The following is a 22,075-nucleotide window of genomic DNA, read 5'->3' as shown; positions in this document are numbered from 1 at the left end:
GTTATTTTGTAGAGATGATGCATTTTCTAATTCTCTATTTTGTGCATTGTGTACATATCCAACCATTTGAATGCCAAGAGGATGGTCCGACATTTACAAACGTTAAGAATTTGTCTTCACTGTCCTCTGCGTCAATAATTACAATAATATTACGTCATGACTACAATTCATTAAATAATTAAATTCGTCACAGGGCATAATTTCACGAAACACGTGCACATTGAATCCTTATGTCCTTATGTTAATGACATTGGGTCAACGATTTCCCATTACCTTGAATCTGGACCTGGCAGTCATTAGTGTCAAACGCAGAGCAACTTACGAAAAAATACAAAGGAGTTCGATGGAACTCCACAAGTCATCGTCACTTACAGTGTATTTCATTGACAGCACAGATAATGCTCATACAACACAAGAATACTAGAAAAGCAGCAAACTAAAAGCATTACAAAAGATTTTATGCATGTCTTTTGGGTAATAACAAAGGAAGGGTTTGCTTCATTAAAATTAGAAAATAAATTAGTTATATGATCTTCCAATACAATGGCGTAGCGTTATAGCCATTTCAAGCCACGGTCCGCAGTCCGTATAGTTTTCTTTTAAAAGGTTAGTACACATCGTGCTCGTATATTGCGACAATGCGGCGTTATAGGCAATTTTGCAATGTAAATGCATCACATTTGAAATGAAAGCCAATATTTTGAAAAACTTTACTTATCAAACATGTGAAGTTTGATTATGAAACTACTCGCACATGTATCCACTTTCACCAAAAACCGTTTACTGTCATATAGTAAAAACTGTAACAGAAAATAAAATGTTTTTTGTTAAAATGACTTAGAATGTTCGTTACTGTCTACAAAAATATGTCGGGTTGTTAAAGTCAAAAGAAGACTAGACGAAGTAGTGTAAAGTATTTTGGTGTTTTTTGAGGACCTTTTTATATAACAATTGTTTTATAATAAATCAAATCCAATATCAAGAGGCCCACGGGCCACATCGGTAACCTGGACAGCAGTTCTTGTGGCATTCCATTTCGAAATTTTGTTCAAAATAAAACTCTTTAAGAACATTGTAAAACTCTCATATATTCCAAGATTTGACAATACATTAAATAATACATAATTATATTGAAGATACCTACTTTTCAATACATATATTATGGAAGCGTACAATTCATATCCTACAACCTTAGCGGCATCAACTCAACGTATTTTAGATAATAAAACTGTAATATGAATTATAATATTTATAAGAAACAAAAGGTCACAGTTGATATGAGGATGCTTACATAGTAAAATAACAAAACGTTGCATTATATATCTTAAGTTTTTGGGTTGCCATTTTGGGTCACCTCTAGTCTGAAAATTTTGCATCACATATTAATTCTAGTAGTATATTTATATTTTACAATGCCAAATAAACAATATTGAATAAAATTGTTTTTAAAAAATTACATTTTTAAAGAGTTTAGTAAGGGACTATATTTTGTGGCGAAATGTTTCCAAGAAGAAAATGAACAATTTTCATAACTCATTAGTTTTAGAGTACTGTTACTTTAGCTTCCTAATTTTCAGCGCAGACCAAACTTCTGGATAGTTTGTGTATTACGATATATTCATGATGTTCTAAAAACATATTTAAACAATATTTTGATATTTCTATCGATATATTTTGGCATGTTTAGATTATACTTCATAGAAGTTAAGTAAAAATTGACTCAAATTTTGGCCTAAAATTAGCTTATATCATGCTATATCTCAAATTTTTGAGATGTGACCCCTAATTGTTTTACTTGTAAATGAGACATTAAATGTATGTCTATTTGTATGCAAAGTTTTGGAAAGATGACGTCACTTTAATTTTTTTTTTATTTCCGTTATAATTTGATTACTCCAATATTTTGTAACATCTGTTGTTGTGTTCATTATGTACTGGCCTTTAAAGCCATCAGTAAAGCAAGAATTTTTAACCTTTGACTTAGATTTTACTTTTATAGTCACTACATGTGTTCAACTTCATACTGTATTAAAATCATAACTAAATTGTAGTTCACGCTTTGTTTGATTTCTTCAAACTATCAACTTCTATGTCAAATAGCAAAAATTTCAGGAAAATTATCATTTCTTTTAAGGGCCCTATATTTAAAAAAAATGGCATGTGACATGGATCACAAATAAAATAAAGGAACTTTATAGGTCCCATCTTTATATCCAAGATGTTTTCGGATAATTGACATTACTTTATTTCAGGTGCCAACCTCCTTAAGAGAAAGATTTTCAAACACTATTCCTATATACTCATATACTGAACTTTGAACCCATCCTGGGGACTTGTATTAGTCCTAGAGTCAATAATTTCACAATATACACTATCTTAAGATGCTTGCATAGTAACATCCCAAATTGTAGACTTGTAGTTTGTGAGAAGATTTTACGACATTTTCCTTTAATGTTTTTGGGAGTTGATTTTAATCAACTCTCCTATGCAGTTACTCAGACAAACCGAAAGTGAAACAGTGTTTGGACCTCAGCACAAATCATCGCTGCTGACAAGACTTAGTTCTTGAAAATGATTGTTGAATTCGATGTAATGTATGCTAAAGCATTGTTTTGCAAGGAAACTTATTCATAAATACCTTGAATATAGTCAGATTTAAATTGGTACGAACAATTTAAATATTTTTTGTAGTCGTATGTATTCCTACGCCAGAGTTCAATATAGTCTCGTTCAACTCGACGCTCGGCTGTCTCCGGAAATGCTTGTCGGAGATTTACGGTGTAAGCCGAGCGTTTGGTTGAACGAGACTAGAGTTCAATATTGCTTGGATTAATGCAATTTCCGAGAAATATTTTGTATTACTGATACATAGTTTGATTGAATTAATTTTACTCTATAAATATTATTTAACATGATTCATATGGGGGTTTCTCGACATTCTTGTCGAAAAAGTCCAAAAATTCATATTATAAAAATGTGCGTATTTCAAATACAAATTAGAAACTACATGTACTTGTCATGCAAAATAACATATAATTGATTTTAAGATAAACAAACATCGACAAAATCAACTCCCGTCAGTTCTTCAGTACTTTGATTTTAGCTTTAGACCCCTGTTGTTCCCTAAGTATTAGCCTGGAGGTCATGTTTTGAAAATTTAAATTCCACACTATTTGAAATTGTATGTATAGTAATCTCAGAAATTTAGAATTGTAGTTTTTGAGAAGAAGAATGTTTTCGTAAATGTTCCCTATATATTTCTACATTAAACTCTGAACTCCTTTTGGGGACCCATTATTAGTTCTGGAGTCAATATTTTAACAATTTAGAATATACGCTTTCTTAGGATGTTTGCATAGTAACTTCACAAAGAAGATGGGTGGATAAGGCGCGTAAAATGCCCATACGCGGTCGGACAGGCTACTGAAAAATTAAAGTATCAATAAATCTGATGGGTTTTTTTAAAATCATTTAAAACAATATATATTTAACGAATCATTGATTTTTAACCCATAGGTATGTTCAATACTTGGAATATGTTGCCTCAAACAGGCGTATACGTATCAAAACCTTCAAATACTGTCATTTTTTAGAACTTCAAGGCATTTTCTTTTATAGAGTGGGTCTGTGCTCCACATTTTTCTCATAATCTATTTAAGGTCTATTGGAAAACAAACTGATTTCAATCAACAAAAACGTGGAGAGATGACCCACTATACATTAAAAATATCATTTTGTATCCCAACAATTGAACGTTTTGAAAAAATAATACAAGTCCGGTAGTTCATGGCCTTAGTCACACATAATATTTAAATAGCCCACTTTGTTGTGTCTGAAATGGCTCAGTGGTTATAGTACCTGGCATAAGCTAACCTTATATATCTTGGGTTTTTATGTTACGTGTGTTCGATACCACCAAAATTTCCTACAATATTTTTTTTTCTTATTTTTTTGTTAAATATATTAAAAACTGACTATAATTAGAAATTTTGCTTTTGCAAAGTTGTATTACAATATATTTGAATAGATTTAATTGGGGAAAAATAAATTCAAAATTGTATTTCACTACTAAACCGAATGGGCATTTGCGCCATCTTATTCCCCCATCTTCTTTTAAAACATTCTCCCTTTATGTTTTTATGATGAACTTTGAATTCCTTTGGGGCCCATGTATTGGCCAAGGGTCACCGTTTGAGCAAAATCTACACTATTTGTGGATGCGTGTATAGTAATATTACAAACCGTAAAATTGTAGCTCTTGAGAGGAAGAATTTAAAACATGTTCCCTATATATCTCTGTTTAACTTTAAAACCCTTTTTGGGCCCTATGATTGGTCCAGGGATAACATTTCAGAATATACACTATTTAAGGATGCTTGAATAGTAATTTCACAAAATGTATCATTATAGATCTTAAAAAAGATTTTTTAACAATATGATCACGGTTTGTTATTGTCATTTTTTAATTAAACAAATTGAATATCCTTTCATGTGGCCAAAGTATTGACCTGGGGTCATGATTTTTTAAATTCAAAATCTACACTATTTGTGGATGCTTGCATAATAATCTCACGAACTGTAGTAATGTAGTTCTTTAAAAGACTTTTAATCATTTTTTATACATATTTCCATGATAAACTTTGAACCACTCTTGGGGCACCAGTAATAGTCTGAGAGTCATGATTTTAGGAAATTAGAATCTTCACTGTTTACAAGCTTGGGAGTAAATATTGGAATTTCTGGTGTAGAGTTTTTTTTAAGACACGCGCCCTATTTTCATTGTTTCATAATTATCTCCCATTTAAAAAAGGGTTTATTTCAAAAGGCTTTCTTTCAACAATTTAGAATCCTTTCGCATAAGGATGTTTGTACCAAAGGACTAAGTGCGGTTTTATGCAATTTTTGCCCCCCAAAATCAAAGTTTTAGAAAGAGCTTTAAGATAAGGTGAAAGATAGTTAAAATCATATTGGAAATAAAGGTGTAAAAGGTTATCACCACAGTGACGCAATAATGTAGAAATGACGTCATGAATATTGCATTATTTTGTTAAATTGATGTTTTGTAGCAAAATATGGGTGTTTTCCGATGGTTTTTCGACTGGGAAACATCGAGCGCAGGCTTGCTCAAGTACCATTTTTTAGTATAATATGTATAACTATCTGAAGAAAAACATATGTTAAAATCGCACTTGAGCAGACCTGCGCTCTATACTTCCAAATGCAAAATATAGAGCAAAAATGACAATATCTTCATTTGTTTGCAAATTTGCGGGAATTAGACGTCATAGATAAACAGCGAGTGAGCAATGATGACTGAAATCAAGATTAAAGTTATAGGCATCCTCTTTACAATGATTTGTGAAGATTTCATTTTCATACGATACTATTTAAAAATTGGTTGAAATCGGGGGCAGATATTTGACCATACCGCACATAGTCCTTTGATTAAATTTGGCCCAGTGGTTCTAGAGAGGAAGTTAAAATTGTCAAATGTTTACAGAAAGACGGAAGGGCAACAGGTGATCAGAAAAGCTCACTTGAACCTTCAGTTTAGGTTAGCTAAAAAGGCGGATTGGCCGCAATGTTGCCCCTTATTTTTGCTATTTGCAAACTTTAGAGATATAGATGGCAATCATGTGACGCATATTATCCAATATATTTTAGTTTGAGGCAAAACAAGGGTTCTTTAAATTCAAACTTATCAGTTACTATAAACAAAATAATTGATATAGCTCTGTATCAACCATTTCCTGGATTCCTTTCAGAAATTACGGATTTGTTTTCCGACATAACAAAACCATTATATCACACAAATATATGTTGTGCTGCGACGGTATCTTTAACATTAGTAATTGATAATGACCTAATGACCATAATAAGGCAGAATGACATTCATATGGCAATATAATAAAACAAATACGTCTATCTTATCCTTGACAAACAGCATAAAAAACCACTCAAAGGCCAGATAATGCATTAGTCTATAGATCATGATATTTTTTTTAAAACCGATAGCATCCTGACATACCATACAATATTTGCTCTATTATTTTTGTTTGATAAAAAATGCTCGCATTTTAGCAACACCTTCTATCACACACTGAATGGAAATCGAAACTTAACAGAATACATTAGCGCGATCGTGACATGGCGGAAATGATATTATTTTCATTAGCTCTTCGTATTAGTATTGAAGAATTATGGACAGCCTTGTGATATCAATGTGGATGAAAGAACATCATTTTCAAAATGTATAATCATCGTTTCAAAATGTTTAAGGTGTACTATTATAATAATTATTCATAAAATGCATATGTATAGTTTCTTAAAAGTATTAATATATATGACACTGTGCCGGATAATTATGCTAGTGCCAAGGTGGCATTTTTGCACCCGCTTAAGATGCAGTTTCGGGAAAATCCATATATACCAAATGATAGACCATTGTCTAGAGACTATATAATCACTTTTGTTTTTAGTGTAATCCACCTGACAGGTGAGATATTCACCTTTGAAAATTAACATCCCATAGAAAAATGATAATTCCTATTGGAGAATTGATTCATCTACAGGAAATATTGACAATCCTATAGGATTTTTTAAAATTCCTATAAGAATTATATTTCCTGTAGGAGAATGGTATTTCCTGTAGTAATTTGATTCAGACATGTAGTTTTCCTATAGGATATTAAGTTTTCCTATAGGATTTTATTAAATCCTATCGGAATTGAAATTCCTATCGGAAGTTCTTGCATTCCGATAGGAAATTTTAAATTACCTATAGGAATATCGTTTTTCCTATGGGGAAAATTATTTTCCTATGGGAATTTATTTTTGAAAGGTAAATATCTCACCTGACAGGTGAGATACAATGATAACAAAGGTGGTTGTTCACTCTTTATGCAATGGTCTATCATATGGCATATTTGAATTTTTCGATATATGCAGCTTAGACGGGTGCAAAAATGCCACCTTGGCACTGGCATAATTATCCGGCACAGTGTTCTATTTTTCTGTTTTATTATTTTTCAGTGCTTAAGGAATGCAATTCTAATGATCAAATGAAATTTGACGGTCAGTCTTGGAGTTATAGGCAAGATACGGGGCTCACAATTCTTTGTCATGTAAACAACTTAAGGCTCGCGACCTGTTTTTGTTTACATAGGTTTAATAGACAAGTAAAAATCTTCAAACTAATTTGTCTATCTTTTTATTTATTTTAAGCACAAATAAAGAGTTCCCAACGTTTAACATACTCTTTTTAGGTCTAAAACTGGAGTTTGAAAAGATGTTTTTTTCATAAATATTTTTTGTTTAAACTAATAAAACGTTTTATGTACATTACTGGACTTGATTTATCAAATATTAATATCATGCATTTATTACTCATTAAAACACCATAAATCATATAGAATATTTAATGGCAAATATCCTTCTTTGAACAACAAAATCATGTTTCGGAAATGATACTTAAACGATACCTAAAATAAAATATGGATGTGGCATTCCTCATTAACTATTATATCAAAAAATTTACAAAATGCCAAATATCTATTTGATGAGCCAATAGATATGTTTCAACAATCTCCAGAATCAAATTTATTTTCCCATGTGTGATGTCGGATATCCGAGGGCAGTTATAGACAAATAATAGATGAGTTCCAAACAAAGATATCCGAGAAGACCAAATTTAACCAACGATTCATTTATTTCCACGGGAATTCTTCAGTGCTAGAGCAGTGAAATTCGTTTGTATCATATTTTCTTAATAGAGCAATTGACACTGTACAAAATAATTATCAAGGGCCAATATTGCATAATGAATCTACTTTGAAGTTTCCAAAAAAAACAAACAACCAAAAACAAGAGGCCCATGGGCCACATCGCTCACCTGAGGAACAATAGGTATAATAAAATCAGCTTAATGGAGTCATAATTAATACAAACTATCTGGACAATGTACAATAATACATGTAGATCCTGTATAAATAAAATCCATTTTTCCCCTGCATATTCTTATGTTTATAATCATTAGTCCCTTTTCTAACAGGATGATTTAATAGTCATATCATACGTTGAGTATTGCAGTTCTCAAAAAGATCCTTAACAATAGTTTATATATGGGATATAAACCTACATTAAACTCTGAACCTTCTTGTAAAGCCAAAGAATTGTCCTGGGGCCAAAGTCTTAACAATTATAAAGAATCATCTGGCTGATTAGTTTCTGAGAAGAAGATTTTTAAAGATGAACTCTATATATTCCTATGTTTAATTTCAACTCCCCATTGTGGCCCCACCCTACCCCCGGGGGTCATGATTTTCACAACTTTGAATCTACACTACCTGAGGATGCTTCCATACAAGTTTCAGCTTTGCTGGCTGATTAGTTTCTGAGAAGAAGATTTTTAAAGATTTACTCTATATATTCATGTGTTAAACTTCGACCCCCCCCCCCCATTGTGGCCCAACCCTACCCCCGGGGGTCATGATTTTCCCAACTTTGAATCTACTCACCTGAGGATGCTTCCACACAAGTTTCAGCTTTGCTGGCTGATTAGTTTCTGAGAAGAAGATTTTTAAAGATTTACTCTATATATTCATGTGTTAAACTTCGACCCCCCATTGTGGCCCCACCCTACCCCCAGGGCTCATGATTTTCACAAATTTGTATCTACACTACCTGAGGATGCTTCCACACAAGTTTCAGCTTTCCTGGCTGATTAGTGTCTGAGAAGAAGATTTTTAAAGATGAACTCTTTATATTCCTATGTTAAACTTCAACCCCCCATTGTGGCCCCATCCTATCCTCGGGGGACATAATTTTCACAACTTTGTATCTACACTACCTGAAGATGCTTCCACACAAGTTTCAGCTTTCCTGGCTGATTAGTTTCCGAGAAGAAGATTTTTAAAGATTTACTCTATATATTCCTATGTAAAAGTTTGACCCCCCCCCCCCATTGTTGCCCCATCCTACCCCCGGGGGTCATGATTTTCACAACATTGTATCTACACTACCTGAGGATGCTTCCACACAAGTTTCAGCTTTCCTGATCTTATGGTTCATGAGAAGAAGATTTTTAAAGATTTACTCTTTATATTCCTATGTAAAAGTTCGACCCCCCCATTGTGGCCCCACCCTATCCCCGGGGGTCATGATTTTCACAACTTTGAATCTACACTACCTGAAGATGCTTTCACACAAGTTTCAACTTTCCTGGCTGATTAGTTTCTGAGAAGAAGATTTTTAAAGATTAACTCTATATATTCCTTTGTTAAACTTCGACCCCCCCCCCCCCCACCCCATTGTGGCCCCACCCTTGGCCCAGTGGTTCTTGAGAAGATGTTGAAAATGATAAAAGTTTACAGACAGACGGACAGACAGACGGACGGACGACAGACAAAATGTGATCAGAATAGCTCACTTGAGCTTTCAGCTCGGTGAGCTAAAAACAGTCATATTACAGACCGTTGTCTTGAGAGCATATAACATCATTTGTTAATGGTGTACCTCGCCTGACAGGGGAGATATTGGCTTTTAAAATTCTTCTCCCATAGGACGAAGATCATATCTAGGAACGAATTGTTTGTAAGATTTAAAGAATTTACTTAAGAAATTGATTTATTTCGTATAGGAAATCAGATAGTAATTGGGGGGGACTCCATACGTTTAAAATTTTGGAAGAAAAATTGATTCTCTGTACATGCTTAAAGGAAAACTACCTGATCAATTTAAACATCGATCTTAAATACTATTATATCTCATTGAGAACTATTTCCCATATGATAATGTTTTTCTAAATATCCTGTGATAAAAATTTCCCACCCTTGCACCTAGAAATGAGTGCAAAAATGTCACCTTGGGTAATGGTGTCATTATCCGGCACAAAGTTAATGGTATAGCATCCATTCTGTGGCTTTAGGATAAGATTTATTAATTTTAGGTATCTCCCAATATAAGAAAAGATATCACTCCCGCAGGAGACTAGCGCTTGATAAACAACGCTGAAATTAAAAAGACGTGACATTTCCCATTAGTAAAGCATTTTTTCAATTCATGTTATCGTATATAATAATCAGACGACATTACAAGGCCAGAATGGTGATTTTGTTAACGTCACTGTGCCTACATTGATCAATACTTAGAGGAACCTTTCACATTTCTACACGTTCAAATGACCGAGAAAACTTTATACTCTCAGTAGTATTTGTGTCCAAAAGCCCGAGTATATCTTTATAGGATAAAAAACTTTGTTAAAAATAAAACAAGAGGCCCAGGGGCCACATCGCTCCCCTGAGCAACCATAGCCTAAACTTTGATCAAATTAGCGTTACAGTATCAATATCTCTTGACATGTACAGTAGATCTTGCTCAATTTTTTTTTTAAATCTTCCGATTTTTATCCAGTGGCACTTATTTTTATGGTAAATACCAAGTCCCTTTGTTTGTTGTACCTGTAAGAAGATTTTTTTCTATTCCTATATACCCCCCCCCCCCACTTTGTGGCCCCTTTTTTCACTAGGGAATCATGGTTTGATCAAAGTTTAATCTGCACAACCCGTTCTTTCACACAAGTTACTGCTTTTCGGACTAAAAACTTTCCCAGATTATTTTTAAAGATTTTCTCTATATATTCCTATGTAAAAAATTATCCCCATTTGGGACCCCACCCTTTTCCAGAATATTTTTAAAGATTTTCTCTATATATTTCTATGTAAAAATTTATCGCCATTTGTGACCCATCCCTACCCCGGGGACCATGATTTGAACAAACTTGAATCTACACTACCTGAGGATGCCTCCATACAATTTCTACCTTTTCTGGCCAAATAGTTTTTGAGAAGAAGATTTTTAAAGCTGTTCTTTATATTCCTATGCAAAAATTCACCCCCCCCCCCATGTGGCCCCACCCTAATCCCGGGCCCATGATTTGAACACACTTGAATCTACACTATCTGAGGATGCTTTCTCTCCAATTTGAGCTCTTCTGGCCTAATAATTTTTGAGAAGAAGATTTTAAAAGATTTCCTTCATATATTCCTATGTAAAAATTCATCCCCATTTGTGACCCTAGCCTACCTTCGAGGACCATGATTTGAACAAACTTGAATCAACACTACCTGAGGATGCCTCTAAACAAGTTTAAATTTTTCTGGCCTAATAGTTTTTGAGAAGGGTCACAAATGGGGATGAATTTTCTCTATATATTCCTATGCAAAAATCTCCCCATTGTGGCCCCACCCTACCCCTGGGGAACATAATTTGAACCAATTTGAATCTAAACTATCTGAGGATGCTTCCACTCCAATTTGAACTTTTCTGGCTAAAACGAGAAGAATTTTAAAGATTTTCTCTATACATTCTTATGTAAAAATCCACCCCCCTTCAATTGTGGCCCCCCTACCCCCCCCCCCCCCCCCAGGGACCATGATTTGAACAAACTTGAATCTACACTACCTGAGAATGCTTCCATACAAGTTACAGCTTTTCTGGCCTAATAGCTTTTGAGAAAACTTTGAAAAATACCCACTAATTTTCAAGAATTCTAAATTATCTCCCCTTGAAAGAGGGTGTGGCCCTTCCTTGTACAAACTTGAATCCCTTTTATCTAGTGATGCTCTGTGCCAAGTTTGGTTGAAATCTACCTAGTGGTTCTTGAGAAGATTAAAATGTGAAAAGTTTACCACAACGACAACGCCACCAACGATCACAGACAACGGACAAATTTTGATTAGAAAAGCTCACTTGAGCTTTCAGCTCAGGTGAGCTAAAAACTGACCGATTTTCTCCGTAATGGAACATTAAAAATCAAATTACGATGCACACGTTCAATAACAAGACATGAGGTTGAGCCTTCTTCACTTAAAGAGGTTTGTTCCTCTGGTTTTGGGTAGCCATTTCGGGTCACCTCTAGTCTGGAAATTTTGTTTCATATATGAACTCTACTTGTAAATTATTTTTTTACAATGCCAAATGAACTATATCGAATGAAATAAATAAGGAAAAATTACATATTTACAGAGTTTAGTAAGGGACTATATTTTGTGGCGGAAGGTTTTTAAGAAGAAAATGAACATTTTTCATAACTCAGTTGTTTTAGAGTACCGTAATTTTAGCTTTCTTATTTTCAGTGCAGACCAAATTTCCAGATAGTTTATGCATTGCAATATCTTGGTGTTGTTTCAAAAAACATATTTAAACAATATTTCAATATTTCTATCGACATATATTGGGATATTTAACTGATATTTCATAAAAAGTCAAGAAAAAATTAAATCCAATTTCCCCCTAAAATTAGCTTATTTCATGCCACATCTCAACATTAATAATATAGACCCATACTTTTTGTTTCATTTTCTGAATTTGTAAGTTTCTGTTCTGTCATAATTTCAGAACAAGTCCGAGATTTGAAATAATTTCATTGCATGTTGAATTATTTATGAATAAAAATATTGTTTTTTCAGTGCAAAAAGGTAAAAATATTAAGTAAAAAATTGCAATTTAATTTTAATAATTCTAAACAATGTTAATTTGTATTTGATACCATGGTTCATTTCGATAAAAATTTATAGAGGGAAAAGCGATTTATGTGGAATTTGCACTTTCAGTGCAGAAAGGTCATATTAAATACACCGTAACACCGAAAGGAACACATAGACTCCAAAATTTTGTTTTGAATTTTGGTTTAGATATGTGTGTAGATGTTAAAAAAAACTTTAGAGAAAAGTTAGACTTTTGATCCCAGGATCCAACGTTTTTAACAAAAAGTTGTAATCTCTGTATTTTGCTTGTTTTTTGGTTGAAATACATTAGTTACTATAGTAATTAAGCACTAAATGTATATATTTAATGTGAAAATAAGAATTTTAGAATCAAATCGTTATTCTTAAGGTGGAATAACACATCGTCACAAAATGGCTGACCTCTGATCGAAACGACATTTCGTTTTATTAAAAGGATTTTATCGACGAAAACTGTAACTTACTGCATAGCCGAGTGGATAAAGTGTCAGGCTTGTGATCCGTACATCCCGAATTCGAATCCCGCAAGGACTTTTGTTGTTACTCACTGAATTGAATTTTTTCACAATCTGCAAATATTTTGCTTATTTGACATATGTACAGTTTATTTATCGTTATATCTTTCATATCAAATAATTTACTGTTAAGTTAGGTGACTTTTTCCAGGTGTGTTATTCCACCTTTAAGTGGGGGTAATCTCCAAAAGAGCAACTGACCTTAGTGGTGTGGGGGTTGGGCGTTGGGGCTGTGCTTAGGAGATTAGGTAGAGGAAACACAGACTAGAACAAAAACTGAAACATACCAAAGTTACAACATATCAAACTGACATTAAAATGGTCAAAGGAATAGTTCGTCATGGACTTCGTAATGATGTCATTAAATATACGTATACATAATCATAACTTGCTGCAGTTTTCATTTTAACTTTTTAAACCTTTAAAGAGAGCAATTACAAAGGTTATATATTCATAGAAGGCCCTTGCTATTTCCAGTCAAATATTTCTACATGAGATGGCAGTTCTTAACACCTTTAGACCAGGTAGGACATTTATTTATCTCAATGTGATGTGTTTAAAACCCAGGCCTTGACCAGGGAATAGAAAACATGCCAGCTGGGTAAAATTACCGATGCACAATATTATGATTTGAAAACATGGTTAAATGAATGCAAGTGTGTTAAAACACGACTGATTCAGCTACTGCATAATACATAAACTTCACGAACAGGTTCAGGAAAATTACATAAAAATCAGATGCTAAAAGGTTTAACATTGTAATCAGAAGTGATATTACAAGAAATTACATAACTGTGACATGATGCGTTCAGCATCAAGCCTTTAAAAGTATATCTGACTTCTGCATAGGGAATAAATTGAGTCCCTGTATATTCTTTCAGATATGCACTCAAGCTGAACAACTTGTTTCAATATACATGTGCCTTTAAAGCAGTAGAAGTTTACAATTATGTTTGTCACATTATGGTGGCAATGGACACCTCCATGTTGTGACGTATTTATTATCGAAAAAAAGAACCCAATAATATCAAGTGTAATTTTATAAATAGTTATTTCCCAAACTTGTCACCTAACAGCTTGGCGTAGGGTTTAGAGGGATCACTACAAATCTTTCTGGGGATTTTTAAACTGTTTATTTTACCAAAAAAATTTAAAACGCGTTTTTTGGTTAAATATTGTAAATTTTGCCAAACCCGCGAAAGTATCTTAATTATGATGTAATTTAAATTAATATCTAAATTCACTACATCTGAAATCTATAATGATTAAAAAATGTGCACTCAATTGATAAAACCTGTTTTCCGTTTTTCAACTACTCTGTTCCAAAAATCTCTCTCTCATCAACAAAGGTGAAATGACCCCCCCCCCCCCCCCCCGAAAAAAAACCAAAAACCAAAACGTTGGAATGGCAATGACAAAAACCAAGTAAAGTTAAATTCATGGATTATTATAAAATATTTATTCTTATTAAGCAAGGAAATCAAAACAATGGCAGAAAATGTCTTACATTTTGCGTGCAAAAACGGAGATCAAATACAAATCACATTTCTGGGGAACCTTTCATTCACCTTAGTTTGATAATTTCTTGCACAGCAAGTTTGACAAGAAAGTTGAAGTCAAGGTTCATATTGCTTCTCCAGAACCGCCTAGCACGTCCCCATGTTTGAGCGGGGAAACATGGACTGCTGATGCCGTGGAAAATGCGTGCTATGGCCCTGCCATTAAATCTGTGTTCATGGCCATGGAGACTTATTAGCTGCCGAATGTCTGCAACGGCTTGAGAAACCTCTTGCGGTGAAGGCTGAAATGAAATGAAGACAAAAGATGGATCAGTTTAAATGCCGGAGAGTAATGGTTTAAAGTAAATTGATACAAAACTAGGACCTGCTGTGAACCAAGGACGCTGAATTGTCTGGTTCTTTGAAAAATTATCATCTAAATTCAGAAAGATCTTGCATTTGCAATTGCCATTTTGCCGGCAAATTGCTGTATTTTCCTGATAGTTAATAAAAACAACAGCAATAAGTGTTTTTCTGCATGCCTGCATTGATAAGTTTTCGTTATCTTAAAACAAAGGCTTTAAAATACAACAACATAATCGGAATTCTGTTCAACACCACACAATAATTAGGATTCATGTCAGAAATTCAAATCTAAAGCAAAAATGATAATATTGCTGAATTCACTGCATATCAAACAGTTTTTGTTAAAATAAATTATTTATTTAAAAAATTGTAATACTAAAGAAGTGAATAGTGTTGAGCAATACTAGTATCCACTGGTGTATCGTTACCATAGTCATGTCTGAAAATCGTTTTCTCTATTGAAAACTTATTGAATTGTCAGGACTTCAAAAGTAGATTTTAAAGGGGAAAATAACTTTTAAAAGAAAGAGTTTCTGAGGTTTAATGCTCATTTCATGAACAGTTATTATTTTACTATTTTGCTCTTCTGGTTGTGATATTAACCGTTGGTTTTCAAATTTACCAGTACCAAACCAATTCTCCTGTATAGAAGATTAAAATATTCAACAGAAGACTGCGTTTTCTACAGATATTGCCCTCACTTTCACCTCAATATATATTGAAAAAATATTTAGTCAGAATAAGTTGTTGTCAATTTATTAAAAGTTTTAGAATCAAAACATTTGGTAGTAATAAAAATAAGAAGTACTTAAGTAATAATTGTTTGAGAATATATTTTTTTTTAAAAGTCAATTCAATGAACAAACATTGGCTTTGAGCAGTTCTTTTTGGGATTAAATTGGATGTTGGTGCCTTGCGTGACAACCGCCTGCATTCAGTAATGCCAGACATTCGTAACGCATAGAAGATACCTATCGTCTAATTTATGTATCACAGGACATTATTCCATTCCACTTCTAGGATGTCGCCAGTGGCAAGAGATTCTGTGGCTGGGTTTTACGCATCCTTACTCTCCTAACTCATCCTGAACATGTTCAATCGGCGAGAAATCAGAAGATTTTGAGGGCCTGTCTATAATATCCTTTTAGTTTTGGCAGGAAAACTCTTGTTGCTTTGCCGTGTGCTGGAATGTTAAACCAGGACCACTGGTGCCTAGGTATGGCAGTACAACTGGGGAGAGAATTTATCTCTGCATTATCTTCGGGCTGTCAGGGTACCGTTCACTACACAAGTCTTGTGCGGTTCCTCTACAATTTCTCCCCAAAAGTATAACACTAGCTTCCCTAAATCTACTTCTGTCACACAGTAACCAGCAAAACGCTCTCAATGTCTCCTCCAAATACGGGTTCTTCCGTCAGCAAATTTTAAACTAAAGCGAGACTCATCACTAAAGAGTACCCTTGTGCTGATCTGTTAGTTCTTTCCTTTGTATGGTATCAGGCTTTCAAACCGCAATGCTTCAGTCGGTTTCGCACTGTCTGAAGACTAATCCTTCCTCCTAAAGCACTTCAACAGTATCTAGCGCAGTTAAAAATCTGTTTCGCAGGTGGAGCAAACAGATTAAATGGTCTTCTTAGGGGCGGTAAGTCTAGGTCTTCCAGTGCGGGGCTGGTCTGCAGTAGATCCAGCGGTTTGGAAACGTCTTCAGAGTAGGTTAATGGTCTTCTGAGTTGTTCTGACCGTCTCTGCAACAGCGTTTTGGGACATGCCCGCTTGGAGGATCTCTATGAAACGTTCACGCTTACTTTAAATATTCGGGCATTAAAAAAAAACGTTGAAATTTTACCAAATTTCAGATTTTCTTTCAAAACTAAAGACCAGGATTTTCTTTGTCAAGAATTGCAGGAGTACATGAAGTCAGTCTTTCTGGAGCATGGGCTTCTACCCATTGTACTCATTGACTGATAAAAAATGTTACACTTGAATAATCATGATTATTTTATCACAATAGACTCTAGCTTATACAGGACATTTTTTTGAAAGTTCTTTTTTTTTTATCAAAGTAAAAAAAATGTTTAAGTATATACTTCTTTTTCTGTTCAGTATATAGAAATAAATGAGACAGGATTTACTGTCATTTCATCATGAACAATTTCTCCTATGTACTTGACAGCTGGAACTGGAGCTTTTCTTTACACAAGCTTAATAAATACTGGGTTTTTTTTCCTTTTAAATATTCATACCTCCTTTTTCACCTCAAAAGGCTGGTCACATGAAAATACAGGTTTAAAAAGAGGCGCATTTTATTGGTAACCTGAGTAGCTATTTTTTCCGGATCCAGGCATATTATACAATCATTGGGGTTTTTTTTTTAGGTCAATAAGATCGTTTAGCTACATGAAAAGTACATTTTCAACCAGCCCAAAGGGTGACATGAATATTCTAATTTGAAAATAAATTATTGCAAAGATCGAAAAATAGACCAATAATTGTTTTATGATATGGTTCAGTGACAATCTGAAACAGCCATGTTATCAAGCGAAGAAAAAACTCGTCATATTAACTTAGGTTAATGGGGCATGGTCACGATTTTGGTCAAATTCCATTTTTCTGTGTTTATTATTTACAATGATTAGGAAATGCATTTTAATGATCAAATGAAATTTGAGAGTCAGTCGTAGAGTTATAAGCAAGATACAGGGCTCACAAATCTTTGTCACATAAACAAGGCTCGTGCCCTTTTTTGTTAACATAGGTTCAATATGCCTGTAAAAAATCTTTTTTAAGCTGATTTCTCTATCTTCAAATTCGTTTTAAGCATAGATAGATAATTTCTAACGTTCAACACATTCATTTTAGGTCAAAAACTGGAATTTTCACTTTAACATTCAAAATGGGTACCTGTTAAAAATGCCTTACGAAAGCATTGTAAACATTAAAATCGAAAAGATAATTTTTTACCAAAATCGTGACCATGTCGCTTTAAGTCATACATGTAGCAGAACAAATTTAGAAACGCGGAATTTCATTGGACAACAAGAATGATAACCAATCATAGCATTTTGGAAATCTTAATCTATTTTTTGTCCAAAATGGAAAAATCAAATGTTATATTCACCTCTTTGGTCAGGTGCAGGTGAATATTATAATAACCTTTATTTTTTCTAGAATGTTGGATTTGAGCCAATCAGAGCTAAATCAAATAACCAATTATAGAACATCGGACATCTACCATTCAAACTACCATACGTATATAATATGATAAAAGATATTAAATTTTGTCTACTAAGAATTCATATATTGTTATATTCAAAAGTTAAATCTCACTACTTAAGTAATCAGTGCTTAAATATTTCTCTGCAGATGCACAAATTAGGACCAGTTATAAGTTTGATGAGACCTCAAAACAAGAGGTCCATGGGCCACATCGCTCACCTGAGGAACAATAGGTATAATAAAATCAGCTTAATGGGGTCATAATTAATATAAACTATATGGACAATGTACAATAATACATGTAGATCCTGTATAAATAATTTTTCCCCTGGATATTCTTATGTTTATAATCATTAGTCCCTTTTCTAACAGGATGATTTTATAGTCATATCATATGTTGAGTATTGCAGTTCTCAAAAAGATCCTTAACAATAGTTTATATGTGGGATATAAACCTACATCAAACTCTAAACCTTCTTGTAAAGCCAAAGAATTGTCCTGGGGCCAAAGTCTTAACAATTATAAAGAATCATCTGGCTGATTAGTTTCTGAGAAGAAGATTTTTAAAAATTTACTCTATATATGTATTCATGTGTTAAACTTCGACCCCCCATTGTGGCCCCACCCTACCCCCAGGGGTCATGATTTTCACAACTTTGTATCTACGCTACCTTCCACACAAGTTTCAGCTTTCCTGGCTGATTAGTGTCTGAGAAGAAGATTTTTAAAGATTAACTCTATATATTCCTATGTTAAACTTCAACCCCCAATTTTGGACCCATCCAATCCCCGGGGGACATAATTTTCACAACTTTGTATCTACACTACCTGAAGATGCTTCCACACAAGTTTCAGTTTTCCTGGCTGATTAGTTTCTGAGAAGAAGATTTTTAAATATTTACTCTATATATTCCTATGTAAAAGTTTGACCCCCCCCCCACACACATTGTGGCCCCATCCTACCCCCGGGGGTCATGATTTTCACAACATTGTATCTACACTACCTGAGGATGCTTCCACACAAGTTTCAGCTTTCCTGATCTTATGGTTCATGAGAAGATTTTTAAACATTTACTCTGTATATACCTATGTAAAAGTTCGTCCCCCCATTGTGGCCCCACCCTATCCCCGGGGGTCATGATTTTCACAACTTTGAATCTACACTACCAGAGGATGCTTTCACACAAGTGTCAGCTTTCCTGGCTGATTAGTTTCTGAGAAGAAGATTTTTAAAGATTTACTCTATATATTCCTATGTTAAACTTCGACCCCCCATTGTGGCCCCACCCTACACCCAGGGGTCATGATTTTCACAACTTTGAATCTACACTACCTGAGAATGCTTCCACACAAGTTTCAGCTTTCCTGGCTGATTAGTTTCTGAGAAGAAGATTTTTAAAGATTTACTCTATATATTCCTATGTTAAACTTCAAGCCCCCATTGTGGCCCCAACCTACCCCCGGGGGTCATGATTTTCACAACTTTGAATCTACAGTACCTGAGGTTGCTTCCACACAAGTTTCAGCTTTCCTGGCTGATTAGTTTCTGAGAAGAAGATTTTTAAAAATTTACTCTATATATTCCTATGTTAAACTTGAACCCCCCATTGTGGCCCCACCCTACCCCCAGGGTCATGATTTTCACAAATTCGAATCTACATTACCTGAGGATGCTTCCACACAAGTTTCAGCTTTCCTGGCTGATTAGTTTCTGAGACGATTTTTAAAGATTTACTCTGTACATTCCTATGTTAAACTTCGACCCCCCATTGTGGCCCCACCCTACCCCCGGGGGTCATGATTTTCACAAAATTGAATCTACACTACCTGAGGATGCTTTCACATAAGTTTCAGCTTCCCTGGTCTTATTGTTCATGAGAAGAAGATTATTGAAAATTTCTCGAAATTTTTTTCGTAAATTCCTAATTATCTCCCTTTGCAAAAGGGCATGGTCCTTAATTTTCACAACTTTGAATCTACATTACCTGAGGTTGCTTCCACACAAGTTTCAGCTTTCATGGCTGATTAGTTTCTGAGAAGAAGATTTTTAAAAATTTACTCTATATATTCCTATGTTAAACTTCAACCCCCCATTGTGGCCCCACCCTACCCCCAGGGTCATGATTTTCACAAATTCGAATCTACATTACCTGAGGATGCTTCCACACAAGTTTCAGCTTTCCTGGCTGATTAGTTTCTGAGAAGATTTTTAAAGATTTACTCTATACATTCCTATGTTAAACTTCGACCCCCCATTGTGGCCCCACCCTACCCCCGGGGGTCATGATTTTCACAAAATTGAATCTACACTACCTGAGGATGCTTTCACATAAGTTTCAGCTTTCCTGGTCTTATTGTTCATGAGAAGAAGATTATTGAAAATTTCTCGAAATTTTTTTCGTAAATTCCTAATTATCTCCCTTTGCAAAAGGGCATGGTCCTTAATTTTCACAACTTTGAATCCCCTTAGGCTAAGGATGCTTTGTGTCAAGTTTGGTTAAAATTGGCCCAGTGGTTCTTGAGAAGATGTTGAAAATGTGAAAAGTTTACAGACAGACGGACAACAGACAAAATGTGATCAGAATAGCTCACTTGAGCTTTCAGCTCGGTGAGCTAAAAATGAAACCAGATACCGCCTCTGGTGCAGTAAGTATAACAAGGTGATCTTAAAATTATTTAGTCCTAAGGAAGAAATTCTCTGATTGTTAGGATAAAGAGTATCCTAGATTAGGTCTACATTGTATAAACTTTTAACTTGTCATAGTTTACAACAGAAATGACTATGTTTAATTAAATAATAGATTATGTATGAATAATAGAAGCAAATACATACCTGCATCAGAGGGTTATAAATCAAAAGTCAATGAAAAATGTACATTCAAATGTAGACAATTTGCTTAAAACTGGCTTGGGATAGGTGACCCCTTTCATTTGATACATGCATACTATTAACTCTTGCTTTTCTTGGCAATTTACAGTTTAGCATGTCAATAAATTGTACAGATGTTTTTACCTCTTTCAGCAAATTTCATGTTATTTATTGCTGTGTCTTATAAATGAAATTTTGCATTACTGATAATCAATATGTTTTAAGAACTTTCAATGTTTGACTGCTTTGTTTCATGTGAAAACAAAGTCTTAAATGTTACCTTGGCTTGATTAAAAGATTTTAACACAAAACTGATTAGATTGAGGTGTGAATCTGTTGAGCAGCAGTAATACCTATCATCTTCACAATTAATAGGATCAAATGTCCAGTGGATGTAAATATTGAATCATCAACCTCTCCAGCAGGTAATACAATGCAATAACATAGCCTATTTTAATCAAGTTTGCCCGTTATCAGTTGCCTCTTCATTGATATAACCTTCTAATGCACACCTGATACCCTGTTTATCTTCTTTCTCACAAAAGAAGTGATTCTTATGAAAAGAGCATATGCTAATTAATCCTTGTTTTGAGAGTTTTGACCTTGAATTTTATCACCGACAAAAAATCTTTTTTCCATTGATAGTCTAATATGTTACAGCCAATTTAAATGGTTAATCAAAATGGACAGAGTGTGCATAATCAATCTGTAAAAAAATTTAAATCATTGTTTTTCCTCTCAAACTTTGAATACATTACAGTTATCTTTATATTCTTTTACATGTTTCTCCACAATGAATAAAGATAAAAGTCATGTACCTCTTAGCAACCAGAAATCAGAGGCCCTAAAGTACACAACTAATGTATACTATGGTATATAAGCTTAATTTAAGGTTCCTCGACACACTAAAATTTATTTGATGGACCAACAAAGAATCTTTAATTATGATAATTTTTGAAAACAGAGACCAATATCAGCTTTCAGTTATTTTATGAATTTTTTTTTTTTTTATTTCTTTCAGTGAATTGGGAAAAATTGTCTTGACTGCAAACAAGAGTATTTCAGAGCTTAAAACTTGGTCTTAAT

General features: G+C 34.0%; 1 protein-coding gene across 1 annotated transcript in view; it reads right to left on the bottom strand.

Annotated features, from left to right (window-relative positions):
• Positions 1 to 14,470: 14,470 nt before the first annotated feature.
• Positions 14,471 to 22,075, bottom strand: part of LOC105327842 (ATP-dependent DNA helicase Q4) — a 107,185-nt gene continuing 99,580 nt past the window's right edge. Inside the window, exon 22 of the mRNA XM_011428488.4 lies at positions 14,471 to 14,840. Coding sequence (XP_011426790.3) covers positions 14,604 to 14,840 — 237 coding nt within the window. The 3' untranslated portion in view covers positions 14,471 to 14,603. The remainder of the gene's footprint in view (positions 14,841 to 22,075) is intronic.

This window comes from Magallana gigas, chromosome 3 (assembly GCF_963853765.1).
Source record: "Magallana gigas chromosome 3, xbMagGiga1.1, whole genome shotgun sequence".
NCBI lineage: Eukaryota > Metazoa > Mollusca > Bivalvia > Ostreida > Ostreidae > Magallana > Magallana gigas.
Note: the sequence above shows the minus strand (reverse complement) of the source record. Positions and strands in the feature narration are given on the sequence as shown.